Source organism: Lissotriton vulgaris, chromosome 10 (assembly GCF_964263255.1).
Source record: "Lissotriton vulgaris chromosome 10, aLisVul1.2, whole genome shotgun sequence".
In the NCBI taxonomy this organism is placed as follows: domain Eukaryota; kingdom Metazoa; phylum Chordata; class Amphibia; order Caudata; family Salamandridae; genus Lissotriton; species Lissotriton vulgaris.
The window spans coordinates 141,001,970-141,016,721 of record NC_141698.1 but is presented as its reverse complement, the minus strand read 5'-3'; the positions used below and the strand labels follow the sequence as shown (position 1 = coordinate 141,016,721).

Below are 14,752 nucleotides of genomic sequence, written 5' to 3'. Positions count from 1 at the left end.
TTTGGTGCTTTTTTCATGCTTTATTGTACACTGTACATGTGCTGCCTTTAATGCACCAACAGCCAAGGCACTACCAAACATGAACTTTTGGGAAAAAAGGTACACAGTGAAAAATGCATACAAGGAAACAAATAAAACAGCAGCTCTCCTTATAAATTAAGAATACTGCACTAAACTAAAACACATTATATGGAATCCCCTATGAACATGTTTACTAAAAAGCAGCCAACAAATTATAGACAAGTTTCTAGAGGAAGCAGGTGCAAATAGTTCACAATGTACTTGTTTGGATAAAGCATGTAAATGGATCTTAATTACATAAAAGAAAAAAATGCATACTCGAAAGTTCTACAGTACTAAGCTAAGGAATATAGGTCCCCTTTAGGTTTCCATAGAACTCAAACTCCTCTGTAAATTAGCACGGATATGGCACTCAACCATTCAGTGGGGCATTTGTTCACCATACCTGTGAACCACTATCTAATTTAGAGGTTAGGGAACTGGTAATTAAGTTCTGAAGAAGCCTTTTAAGGTTTACAGCCAGATAATTGTGGAAGCCCACTGCCGTAGGACTCCTGCATTGGATGCACCATTAGGCCTGCCCTATTTAGACTGGCCCTCCATGCAGATTTTAACTCCAAGGGTCTATCATGCATGTCAAACTTGGCTCAAGCAGGGCATATCAGGGAGAAAACTTCTTGCTCATCAGGGCCACTGTCTTGTTCTCTGAGATAAAAGACTTTGCTCCAGCTGTGAACCTTTAAGTAAGGTGGGTATTCTTCAGTCGAGTGTGCAGAAGTATTGATTCTGCCAACTAGCTAGCCCCAGGAGACCATCTGCTATGATCTAATTTTTCCTTTATGCTGTTCAAGAGTACCAATTTATCTAAACTGAAGAACAAAGTTGGTTTTGACTTAGTCAGGGAAGCCAACAAAGTAAACGTTCACATTCCTTGCGTATGTCTTGGTGGTCTATTGACAGTTACATTAGAAAGACTCTGATTTAGAACATTCAAAGGCTTGCACTATGCTCAAAGTGCTCTGACTGCTAGAAATAACAGAAGATGGAGCTCTGCATTTATGTCACCTGCTAGGATGGTAGTATCCATTTGTTCATCTGTCCTTCTTCTTCCTCCCCCTTTTCTTCCTTTCTGCATAGGTTTCGAACTATGTGTCAGAAGGTTATCACCCACAAAATGTTTGACCATGTGGTCCTGGTCTTCATCTTCTTAAACTGTATCACGATCGCCATGGAGAGACCTGATATTCACGCTAATAGCACGGTGAGGAAACTATTAAGATCACATCTTCATTCGTTTTTTATCTGGGTTTTAGAGCAAAAGGAGGTATGCTTCTCAGGATTAGGCTTGTACAGAGCACATATATCCTATCTGATGGGTTGGATCAGTGGTAAAAGTCCTGTTCTGCTCCACTGGGACTTCTGACCACCCAGTTAAACCCCCCAGCGCCCCTCACAAAATGTAAATCATTAACAAAGCCAACCAGTCTTGCTTTGCCGGTGCTTACTTATTGTATGTATTGGCTTTGCTGATGCTTGTAGAACTGCAGAACAAGCACTGGTAAAGCCAATAGTTGGGGGAACCTGCCCAAGATTGTGATTTTGGCTGTCATTCTAACAGTGACTGCCATCTGGGCAGCTTGGCCATCTTGGTAATTTATAACAATAAGTCTGCAAAATAATATTATTATACTGTTACAAGATGGCTGCCATATGGAATTAATATGCATGCAGCCTTGGTCTGTGAAGTATCGAAAATAAAATTTCAAGATGACTGTCAATCAGCTTTTGGCTTTGCCAGTGCTTGTAGAGTTGCACTGCACGCCTTGATAAAGTCAGCAGTGAGGGGTGGCTATCTTGGAATACTATATTTTATATTTCCAAAATAGGAGCCACATTACGTCTGCAAGACGCAAGCTACCTTCATCTGATAGTGCTGCTGCAACTCTGTTTGACACTCTTACAGTTCATTCTGCTTGGGGTTCAAGTAGTCCTAAAGAGGGCTTTTCACTCTGTAATACCAATAAAGGGAACCCCAGACCAGTGGGACCCCAGTATGAGCAGGACTATCACATAATTTTTGGGATTAGTTGCGCCCTTTTCTTTGGCAGACATATACGTAAACACTTGTATTGGTTTGGATTAGACACTGCAATGATCTTCCAGCTTCCTCTGGAGCATACAAATATATAGAGATGTTAGTGGATTGTTTTTGTGAAGTTGACAGCGGTCCACTGTGAAATGCACTGAGGCTGCACCTTGTTTCTATTGATTTTATTGTTTCTATTCAAGTCTATCTTAGTGTATCTGAAATTATATTAACATAAAACATTACCAATCAACAGTGGGTGTTCGCATGCAATTCTGCAATATTAAGCTCTCCTTTTCACTTCTAAAATATTCTGTTTTCAAGCACAATATGATAGTTACAGTATTACCCCTTTAACTCCCCTACTGATATGTATGTGTGTGTGTGTATTTGTGTTAGTGTGTTGCGTTGTTGAGAGTGTCTCCTGCACACTAAATGGGTGCTAACTGATGCTCAACACCATGTGAAACTGGTATTACATGCTTTCCTAGCTTGTGCACATAGGCCTAGGCCTATTCCTGGTAATGCAAGGTCCAAAAGCTGTTCTGTCACTGGAGCAGCACACAAAGAAGTGGGCCTAGGTCAATGCCATTGGTGAGACACATAATGTAATGGTGGCAGTAGTGGCAGTATCATAACATGTTTTGTCAATCTTTAGTGTGACCAGATCTTTTTCTCTGTGTCTGGAAGAATGTAGTCTTCTGACCACTCTCACGTAAAGTTCTGCTATTATATGAACACACAGAATCTTGTGCTGATCTATGATCTTTTGTGTGATTGTTGAGAGAGTGTGTGTCTGTGTGTGCAGTGAGTATGTTGATGTGTAGTATATGTATATAGTAGAATAAATGTTATGATTCTGAGTGCGGGGGCAAGTGTGATCGATTTTGGTTGCCTCTAGTTTAGCACTGCATAAGATGGAAGATGAGGGTAGCCTCCTTAGACAGTGAAAGTAGATTGTGTACATTCCAGTGACTGGAGGGTGGAGACCCAGGGCCCGAGTCACAGAACTAACTTAAGACAAAATCCTAAACTTACTACTTTTGGTATTCACAGAAGTTAGGATTTTGTCTTAAGTTTGTCTTAAGGCAGACTTAAGACCGACTTAAGTTAGGATTTTGTCTTAAGTCGGTCTTAAGTCTGTCTTAAGACAAACCTAAGACAAAATCCTAACTTCTGTGAATATCAAAACTAGTAAGTTTAGGATTTTGTCTTAAGTTAGTTCTGTGAATCAGGCCCCCAGACACTGAAGTGAAGAAGAATCGAGACAATCCTTCCCTTAAAAATTCAATGAGGACCATGTTAGCAAAAGGCTGCTGAATAGTTCTTCGTGACCACTGCCATTTGGTAGATGGTAGCAATGAGAGGTGACACTGCAGTTTCTGTTGTTCACGGTGAAGAGGTTTCTAGGCAGGGCCTGCTCTTTTGTCTGGCTCTGGCTGCTGTCTTGGGAAGGCTAATGGCAGTCCAGCTCCAAGATCTCACACTTCATTATGCTCATGTTTTGGATACCCCAGCTTGGAGTCTGCCCTATTGCTACCTGCTGTGAGAACCATCACCTTGCACAAAGGCTGTGTCTGAGACACAGCCAGGAAATGACAGATGAAAATGAACCAAGCCGGTTCTGAAGCCTTAGATAATCAGTCCCCATCCCCTGTCTGGAAAATATGTATGTAAAAGTGGTATCCAAACCACCCCACTTCATTCCATTCTCTAGTTCTTTTTAACCAACGAATGAAGTACTCGAAGAGCTACTGTCTAACTTGAGCGGAAGTGAGCTCCTGAAGTGTGCACTTTCTGCTGGAGGAGTTGATGGGTCTGCCTATGGTGCATGGGAGCCTGCTTGCCGGCTGGGACAGGGAAGGAGTCTGCCTGGCCCTTCAGGAGGGGAGACTGCCCAGGAAGGAAGCCTAGCAAATTCCTGGGTTGAGGAGCACCCAGAGAAGGCACCACAAAGAGCAAAACTTAGAATGACCCATGCTGGTGGGCTCGCAGTTTATGTGTGAATAGCATGAAGACCTTACAAAATCCACATCACCATGTCATCCGACATTCCACTTTGAACCCGGGAGACTGGTGCTGCCACTGTCGATGCCAGGAAGAGGAGCTGCATGACTGCTGAAGTGGAAAGTTTGATCAAACCAGAGGCCACAACTGCCACGGACACATCATCATGGACATGTATCTGTCTGCACCTGAATGCAGAGGCTGCCACGTTTGAAAACAACTAAGGAAGTGCAGGCCTGCAATGCTGACATCATACAGCGGTACTGGTTCCAGCACAAAGCCATTGGCACAACACCAGCAGAAGAGAAGCCACCACTTCGAGGCTGGGTACGCGAACAGCGCCAGCAGAAACACTAGAACTGCAATACCAACAAGAAGGAGGGATATACCGCCTTACTGAAAACTGCAACTGAGATTACAGCTCTGTAATTGTAACTATTCAAATGTGTAGTGTTTAGCTTTACTGTGACATTAAAGTATTTTCCTTTAGCTAAATGATAAGAACTGGCCTAAAAAACTCATTATTGTGGCTGTCTCTTGGCCTTTACGTTCTGAGCACTAGTCTCCCATGCTACCTCCCTGATACAGCTTTGACTGCTCACTTTTACTACTCTGGGACTCAAACTCATGGAAGCCAATGCCGAAAGACTTCAGCCGCTACCCTGGCCCCCCACAAATGGGGTCTGACAATATACACTATTAAAAATACCGTTATGACGTGTGTACACCTCATAAGTACACACCAAAATGTTAGAAGAAGTGCATCTTCAATCATTGCAAACACTGGATAAAGTATCTGGCACAAGAGTGTGCGGACACTCTCACTTTTAAGGGGTTAATATACCCGATGGCCAGTCCTAGGACTCAAAAGCTGTCTGTCACTTTGGGACAGATTCAGAAGAGACTGTTTGAAAATTGCAGTTGCAGGGCAACTAGGTCAAATTTCCAACTTTTTTATATTCTCATAGAATTCTTGAGATGCTGTGTCTGCAAGCCAAAATCTAGTAAGTGTCATAAGTCTAATTTCTTTTTACTTGTTTCAAAACAGGAAATAATTTACCCAGGAAGAGCCACCCTTCGCTTACACCTGATACATTTTACAAATGTTCACTATTCTGGAAAATAGTAGGCCTGGCTGAAATTTGAATTATGCAGGCATAGTTGATGTAATCTTAGTAATTTTGTGTAATGAATTTTATGTGAAATTACACGTATTATGCCGTTACACCTCATCTCCTAATTGCAAGAATACATTTTAATGCGAGATGTACCGCTTGGGTAATTTTTAAATGCTGGCAGAATTTCAGCCATTGGTTTTTACCTGAGCTGACCTTTCGCATAATTTCTGAACTCAAAAGTACAAATCAGAATGTGAGCAGCAGTGTTTATGAATGCGAGCAGTGATTTCTTTAACACTGGTGGTCAACAAAAATTTCAGGTAGCTGTTTTTTACCCTAGTGGTAGTTTTGAGCACAGAACTACAAATCTGGATGCGAGTGGCAGTGTTTTGAATGGGAAAGAAACACAAATGATGGATGGAATGAAAAATAAATGAAACATTCACCCCCTGTCAAGAGATTTGGGTTAAATCCATCCTTTTGCTCACCTTGCCACCCCAGTTTAGACCCAGCCATATGCAAATCAGTCTTGGCCCTGCTCCTCCTGGGAACAGTCCAGCCTGAACTGCCAAGCCAGGTCCTCCCTGGGACCTGTTCCGATGTATTACCCTTGATCAGCCAAGCTAGCTTGAATCTAGTAGCACAGTGAGCCCAGGACCCACGTAAGGACATAACCAGCACACTTAGGGCAAGAAAGCAAAAGTCACATAAATGATGGACAGAATGCAGAAGAAATCAAACATGTATCCCCAGTCAAGAGAGCTGGGTTAAATCCACCCTTCCTTTGCTCACTATACCACCCCAGTCTACAACCCAGCCCTATGCAAATCAGTCTTGACCCTGCTCCTCATGGGAACAGATTAACCTGAACTGCCAAGCCAGGTCCTCCCTGCACCAAAAACAAACATCCTGGGACCAGTTTCAGGGTATCACCCCCTCAACAGCCAGGCTAGCTTGAATCCAGTGGCACAGTGAGCCCAAGACCCCTATCTGGGCATACCAGCATACTTAGGGTGAGAAAGTAAAAGAGTGACACACAAATGATGGATGAATATGGAACAAATCAAACATTCACCCCCAGTCAAGAGATCTGGGTTAAATCCATATTTCTTTTGCTCAGTATGCCAACCCAGTTTAGACCCAGCCATGTGCAAATCAGTCTTGGCCCTCCTCCTCATGGGAACAGCCCAGCCGAACTGCCAAGACAGGTCCTCCTGAGGCTAGAATCAAGCATCCTGGGACCGATTTCGGGGTATTACTCATCATCTAGGTCTGAACTGGAATGGCAAAAAACAATGGTTTTAGGCCCAGATCTCTATAATGGGGGTGAATGTTTGACTTTTTTTCAGCATTCCGTCTATACATTGTTCTTTTTGCAAGTATTTTGAATATGTGCAACCAGAAATCAACTCAAAATGTAAGTATTAAAGCTTTGAGTAGAACTTTTATCAGAATGGGCTAATTTCGTATTTTTTTGAGTGGTAGATACATTTTGCGCAATTATGTATAATTCAGCATAATTGTGCCACCCAGAATTAAGAGTGTTACGCCCAATCCAGGAAAATATATGTATTCCTGTCCTTGGAATTGAAGGCAAGTTTTTTATTAATACACATATAATTTCAGTTTGTTAACCTAGTTTTTCAGTTATCTCTCACAACCCGCCACTGTAGGGAGAATACCTCAAACTTTTCATTCTACGTAAGTGTCTAATTTGATCGAATAAACCATTATCATTGCCAAAATTCTCCAACTCCTGATTCTGCAAATCGGAGACATGATTCTAGGTTTGTAAATGGTGCTATCTCCAGACCTATGCCACACTTGATGAACAAATAACTTTGCAACTCATGCCCAAGGACCATATCAGGATGGAGTCAATGGAGGTGGGCCCAGATCCTCCTCATCCACAGTACAAAAACATGTGTATTTAGTTTATTCTTGATTCTTATAGATGATATCTACATCTGGTACAATAACAAGAACAAGTCAACCCGCTAAACAAAAAAACTCTGAATAACAAAAAGAACATGTTGAGAACATGTTGACGAACATGTTGAGAACATGTTGACAATGGCATAGAATATCAGTTTAAAACCTATGCCAAGCTTTTAATTTTCAAAAAACAATTTTGAACTGTTGCAAAAGCAGCTCAGTGTGATCTTTCAGTCTATTTATGGCTCAAACTGATTAGTACTTGACAGAAAATGAAAAAAATAGGCGGAGCATATTTTCTGTGAATCAGTCCCTGGTTTGGAAGTGTTCCCAGATGCCTCAATTGGCCAATTTGTACTTAACTAACTTGTGTGATTTGAAGGATTTTGAGCAACTTGTTTCATGTGGAAGGCAAGGGGAGGGTTGTGTGGTCTCTGTGAGCCACTCATACAGGAGTCCGAACCCGCTGGCGTACACACAGAGGTATCAAACCGCTTTTATCAGTCTGGCTTTGATGTGAAGTGGCAGCTGCCGCTGTAGTAAAACTTTTTTTTCTTGCTGTGAACATGAGCGGATAAATTGTGTTTTGTATGCTTACAACTGCATAAAAAATCCAGTGCAAAATGTTGCTGTTGGACCTATTGCAAAATTATAAACTACATTATGAACTTGCCAATACGTCAAAGAGGGAAATGTGCCCTAACAGCCAGAGCTGCCAACTTTGAAACTGAGCGACGACGTACGAGTCTGTTGTCGGCTCAACGTCTCATAATTCTGGACAAATCATTTAATCTCCACATGCCTAAAAAATAATCTGACCTTGTGCAATGCAATCTGATGCTCATGCAAAGCAGTCTAATGCTCTTGAGCCATGTTCGCCCTCTATAAAACTGCAAAAAAGCCATTCTAATTTCATCTTGTGTCTCTTTTTGCTTACCTGACTGCCTTCTTTTCTCGGAATTTGTGTCTGAATTTGCAGTGTTGTGACTTTATGTTTGTTATGAGTCAGATTGTCAAACACATCTATGCATGTAAGTCTAATTTACATGACAAATGGCTTTTTTACAGTTTAGGTCTTGGCCTTAGCGGAGGAGCCACCACTGAAATTGCCATCAATGTTGTGTAGTCCCACTCTGTAACCTTGACTGTTCTTGCTGGCTGTAAAACTTTGTGCACTTTAACCCTGTCAACCAGTAGTGTAAAATGCCAATGCTCCCATCTTTAAACATGATCAATTAGCTCACTCCTGATTGGCATATTTAACTTACCTGTAAGTCCCTAGTAAATGGTACAAACGTGTGCCTAAGGCCTGTAAGTTAAATATCACATGTTGACTACAGCACCCATTGTGCCATTTACTGCAGTGATCGTGTACACACGTCTGCAGGCCTACCATGTGGAGTATGACTGTGCAGTTTTAAAACTGCAAATTCGACCCGTCAAAGTAACCCTGTGTGACAAGCCTTACCCTTCCTTTTACATATTATTAAGGCATTGTGTGAAATGTTTGCAGCAGGGCACACAGGAAATGGTGCAACAGTGTGTAATGTACACCCCGGAAACTCCATAAATTCCACTTCATAAACCCTGTTGTTTTATGGAGTGGCCCAGAGTCTGGTGCCAGGATAAATGTGGCATCCTCATTATCCTCCCAAGAATACTTGACCTGTGGAGGTATAGAAGATGACTAGACCTCCTGTCTGTTCCCTGAGAATAGTATATAAGACAGAACCTGCTCTCCTTCTTATACCCTGGACAAAGAAGTGGACTCCAAAGGTCATAAGACTGACCACCTGTTCAAGCTCCAGTAACACATACAAATTACAAGAAGTTTTTTCTGCAAATGCCCAGCTAACTAGTTCCAGCTTATTTTGCCCTGGACCCTGCTGCTTGCCTCTTCTGGAGTGAGTCTTGACCCCAAGTGCCATCCCCTAGGTCCTAGGTATTAGAGTGTTCTTCTCCTATCTTTACTGATGCCTGGCACTTAGAAATGTTTGGACTCAAATGACCTCTGGAACTCCAGGGCCAAATTGCCATGCCAATCTGATGAAGGTGCATTGTAGCTGGGACAAATATTTAGATTGCTCCCACTGAGAGCTTTTCCGCATAAGCAGACCAATTGAGTGTAACCTCGTCAAGGTGTCCATCCTCGTGGTGCCCTCTTCCGCTACAGCCTTGCCAAAGAAAGAATCCGATCTCCAAAAAAGTAACTAAGTCAGAAGGTAGAAATCTTTCCTGAGTAAAGGAACCAAAAGTATTGGCCGGTGAGGGACCTTCTCTGGGTGTGCAATTCACATTTTTACCACTAGAAATTTCTCTCCTGAAAGTCAATGGCTTCACCAAGACCGTGTCCAGTGGTTATCTGATTTTTACCTTCCATTTTAGAGACTAAGTTCAAAGCAGAAACTTTTGACCTTGTCAAACCTGGTTTATGTATTCGACCTGTGCTCTATCGCGGTCAACCTTAACTTGCACCTAGATACTGGTCAAGGGCAACCAGATGACCACAGTTGATATTGAATTCTCCTGCTATGTGCCATAGCTACTAAGAGATTAAGCTCAGATTTATTTAATTATTGAAGGGCACACCCTGACAAAGATTATGGTTATTATTTGAGTTGGGCACTCACCATCTTAACTAATACCTCAATTTCGTACATTTATGATTCAATATTACATGTGTGTGAATCCTACTCCAGGTATGCTCCTTAAATATCAAAAGTAGAATATCAAGGTACACAAATCTCAAGGACAAAACATCAAATCCAAAGAATCATAATGTAAGTATGGATTTTCCTTACCTAACTCACCATCTATATACCTTGACTGTACATATATATCTTCAAGGTACATAGATGTACAGTTAGGAATGGTAAAACTATATTTCCTCTATATGCCCTTACCTTTTGATACTTTGATCTTTGACATTTTATCCACAATGTTTTTGTATCATGATATTCATAGCCTTGATAGTCAGCAGTAACAACATTACTCTATGGTTGGCGAGTGGACGTGCCAAGAGAGAGACATCTTTGAAAGTTTAGGATGTCAGAAACACTTTTTGACTCTTTCCCCCTCCATAAACGATTGAACATTTTACTCATACAGGAGAACTTTTAAATCCCTATTCAGGATGGAATAACATGGGAATGTCATCAACCCTGATAGGAGCGTGGTGGAAGTGCTTTCTCATAGGGGAATATAATTTCCTTGTCGAGAGAAAAACAAAGAAAACTACAGAAACCGGAAGGCATTTTAACCAGTGCAGTTGAACACTATGTATAATTGTGCAGGCAGAATGACTTTCACATGACTGCATGATATGTGTTTTTGTAAAGCACACTGTCACAGTCGAGAGTATCCTGGTGCTTAATAGGTGTGTGTTCCTATCCCTGCCTACGGTGGGTTGGTCAATTGAGTTGGTCTTTTTTTTCTTGTGGAATTCATGAAGAGAGGAGGAGGCTCAAATGCGGAGTAGGAGGCTATTCCTTGCTTTAGGAGGAATGTAAGAGAGAGCACATGTCCTCCTGATCTGGTCCTGTGTATGCATGAGATATGTGTGAGTAGGAGTACTGCTGAGCTGAGGTTTCTGTGTGGTTGGTGGAAGGAGTTCTGTGACTGTTCAGGTAGGTAGGGGCCACAATTGTGTAGTGCCTTGAATGTGTGTGAGGGGTTTAAAATTAGCGTGTTTGTGTATTTGGAGCCAGTGGAGCTCCTTGATTTATGGTGATGTGAGTTCTGCATGGGAGGTTGAGGATGAGTTTGGCTGGTGTTACAAATGGAGTTTCTGATTGGCTAGGGTATGCGCCTATGCCAGGCAGAATACACCACTCTAGTCAACGCGAGGGAGTTACACACCCAGGATAACCCCTGCTCAACACTGTGGTAGCTTGGCACGAGCAGTCAGGCTTATCCCAGAGGCAATATCTAAAGCGCTTGCCCAACAAACACACACACACACACACCAGTGACCCACAAAAGAGACTCCTTACTAGGTTATTAAAATATCTCATATATTGTATACAAAATACATAGACCACAATCAAATAAATCATAAATCACTATGCCAACTAGACAATTGTCATACATCACATTTAGTGCAATAAAAACCATCATGAAAACAACACCCTACACCATCACTGTATCTATTATGCAGGTCCTGACATAGTATTCGGAATTCCAACATTGCAAGAAAGTACTTTTTTGCTTTTCCGATCCCCAAGACAAGCCTTTTCTAAACCCTCCCGCTGACTCTTCCCCCTCCACCTCCCTTTTACTCATCCCCCTCCAACTCCCCTTTGCTCATCCCAGGCCTCCTCCTCCTGCTATGAGCTCCAAGACAAACAAACCGAGAAAAAGAAAATTCTAAATCCTTTCCTTCTGTCCCTCCACTGTTCTTTTTGGTCAAGTTTGCAGACTAACATGTCTACCACTCAAATTAATTTCATTTTTCACTATGCTAATTCGCCACTGGCACTGTATGGGTTCGAAAGTGGCGTGCTACTCATCGAGAAAGCGTTTCAACACCTCATCAAGGGTAGCAATCGCTATAAATGCAAACCTTTTTCCCTCTTCTGTCCCTCCACTATCCTTCTCAAACCAAATAACTGACTAACATATCCACTGCTCAAATTACTTTAAAATTTTCACTATACCAATTCACCACTAATCACTTATGTGTTCCGGAGTAGCCCACTACTCACCGAAAAAGCGATTTGAAGCCTCATCAGGGGTAGTAAGCGCTATATAAATGCAATTACAATACAAAACAATACTATACTCGTAATTCCAACATTGCAAGGACATCCATACATCAGGGCGTGAAATGTAGCCATTAGATCAGGGATAAAACACATAAATCACTATGAACATAGAAGTTGCAGCATCTTTGCACTTCTATAACACTTTATATGGTAATTCCATATGACTACAGAGGGCACCGGAACTCCTGCATGCCCTTTTTATCAGGTTTACGGTAATTTTGTTGGTGCTGTGCAAGGTCTAATTAGCGTTTTCATTAGGGCCCCTTGGGACCGGCCAGGGGGCGAGAAATGCTGCCACTCAGCTCCGCCCCAGATATGCCACCAGAGGTGAGTGGAGGGGGGGCGCACACCATAGATTATCTCAGGGAAGATTGCCCCCGAAGGTAAAATCACTGGGGAGACCTCGCTCGGTCACCCATGTGCCACTGATCAAGGCAGCTGCTCGCAAACTCGCGGAGCCACTGCCATCTTGATGGTTTCTCACAGCCACTCTCCAGCCGCACTGCTTTCCCCCTTTGGTGGTTACCGGGTGCATGTAGAGCAATACCTGCGTCCCTGGGGAGCCGCTCTCTTAGCCACTGTTGTGAAGGTTGGCGCGGCCTTCCTCAACGGGCTCTGCTCACAGTACGGTGTTGGCATAAATCCCCCACTTTCTGTATAGGTAATGCCCTGGGGCTGTGCCAGGCTCCGTTCGCTGCCGCTGGTCCCTCTCCTGCTGGGGGAGGCAGCATGAGGAAGCGGTGAACATAGGGGAATCCCTTGAGGCTCTAGGCATGGTTTCTGGGGCCTGAGGTCAGTGCTCACCACGCGCTCCAGACCTGGGACCCAGTGCTGATCCCATAGTTACACATATCGCTCACCATGCTCTAGGAGATAAAGCCATAGCGTGTTCTTCACGCATTATTTCTCTTTTAAGATGGAAAATACTGCGCTCACCATGCGCTGTCTTGTAAATGTGTGAAAGAACAATCCAGTCCTTTCCCTGCTCCAGACAGGAGCAGCAACTGCAGGCTGTCCTACCCCACGCACATTAGGGACAGCGCTCCTCACATAGTTCTTCAGCTCTCCTTCCGGGCAGGTTCCTTTGAGATACAGAATGTATCTTTCTTGAAGTCTTTTATCTCCCTGAGACTTCCAACAGGAGGCAAGCACACACAAGAACACAAGACCTTGGAGATTCTTCACAAGCAGGATACAACATCAGGGCAAAAAGAGTCTGTCCTTTTCCTCTACCACAGACAGAAACAGCAACTGCAGGCCAACCCACCCCTCACACAGAAAAGGCGGTGCTCCTTGCACAGCTCTTCAGCTTTTCTTGGCAGGGTTCTCTTGTTTCCAGAAGTAATCAAAAGTTAGGGGTTGAAGGTTTCATTATTATGCCCCATTTTCTTATTGTAGCCTATGTTTAAGAGTATCTGAGCTCAGTACAAACCAGTTTTGTCCTCCCTGGTCCAGCTTGACCACAGGGGTTGGAGACAGCATTGTGCAAAGGAGAAACAGCCTCTTCAGGTGCTAGCAAAACTCCTCCCACTACTCCAATTGCAGACCAGGTTCATTCAGCCTAGCAATGAGTCACCCAGGCAAGACAGGACACACCTCAACTCCCCCCCCTTTGACTTTCTAGAGTGAATGCACATCCCCAGCTCCGGTCACTCCAAAACCATACAGTGAATACACAAACAGGCAGTGGCACACAGACTGGTAAAGCAAGAAAATGCCCACTTTCTAAAAGTGACATTTTCAAGCACACAGTTTTAAAACCATCTTTACTAAAAAGGAGCGTTATTAGTTCGGAGTGCCTGAACTCAATTTTATCTATCTTGTCCCAATGAAAAGTTACACTCATAAGATGTTAAAAGGCAGCTCCCATGTTAACCATTTTAAGACAGACAGCCTTTCAATAATGAAAAACGAAATACACTGTATTTCACTATCAGGACATGTAAAACATACCAGTACATGTTCTACCTTTCACATACACTGCACCCTGCCCATGGGAACACCTAAGGCCTACCTAAGAGGTGCCTTACATGTAAAAAAGGGAAGGTTAGGGCCAGGTAAGTGGGTGCACTTGTAAGGTCAACATGACAGTTTAAAACTGCGTGCGCAGACACTACAGTGGCAGGTCTGAGACATATTTACAGGGCTAGTCATGTGGGGGGCACAACCAGTGCTGCAGGCCCACTAGTAGCTTTTGATTTACAGGCCCTGACATGTTACTAGGGTTTACCAGTAAATCAAATATGCTAATCATGGATATCCAGTCATAATCAGAATTTACACACTTTAGCACTGATCATCATTGGTGAACAGGATGCAGCGATGCTGTTGACTGGTGCGGTTTTGCATACGATGATTATTCAGCAATTTTTGGTATGGGTGCTAGGTTTGGGTGTTGGTCAGTGTGCTAAATTGTGTTGTTGGTTGAGCAGGGTGTTGGTCAGTGTGATAAATTGGGTTGTTGGTTGAGCAGGGTGTGAACAAGTCTCCAGCAACAGCCAGAGTCCTAAACCACAAATAACACCAAACTAGCCTATGCTTAACCATCTGGTAGTTTGGCACAAAAGCAGACAGCCTTAACTTAGAGGCAATGTGTAAGATATTTATGCAGCACACAAACAGTAATAAAGTGAATACACAACACAAGAAGAATTCCCCACCAATTTAGAAAAAAGAAATAACATTTTAATAAACTATTTGACTACAAAATGATAAAAATCCAATCGTTAGAACCAAGGACATGGAATTTCAAAGATTTTAGACAACGATAGCATCTAAAAGCACAAACCTCACTTGCAGTTATCTGGTCGTGGGAGATCAGG

At 42.8% G+C, this 14,752-nt stretch overlaps 1 protein-coding gene across 1 annotated transcript in view; it reads left to right on the top strand.

Annotated features, from left to right (window-relative positions):
• Positions 1-14,752, top strand: part of CACNA1H (calcium voltage-gated channel subunit alpha1 H) — a 1,502,131-nt gene that overhangs the window by 1,239,149 nt on the left and 248,230 nt on the right. Inside the window, exon 19 of the mRNA XM_086940723.1 lies at positions 1,159-1,282. Within this exon, the coding sequence (XP_086796849.1) occupies positions 1,159-1,282 (124 nt within the window). The remainder of the gene's footprint in view (positions 1-1,158; positions 1,283-14,752) is intronic.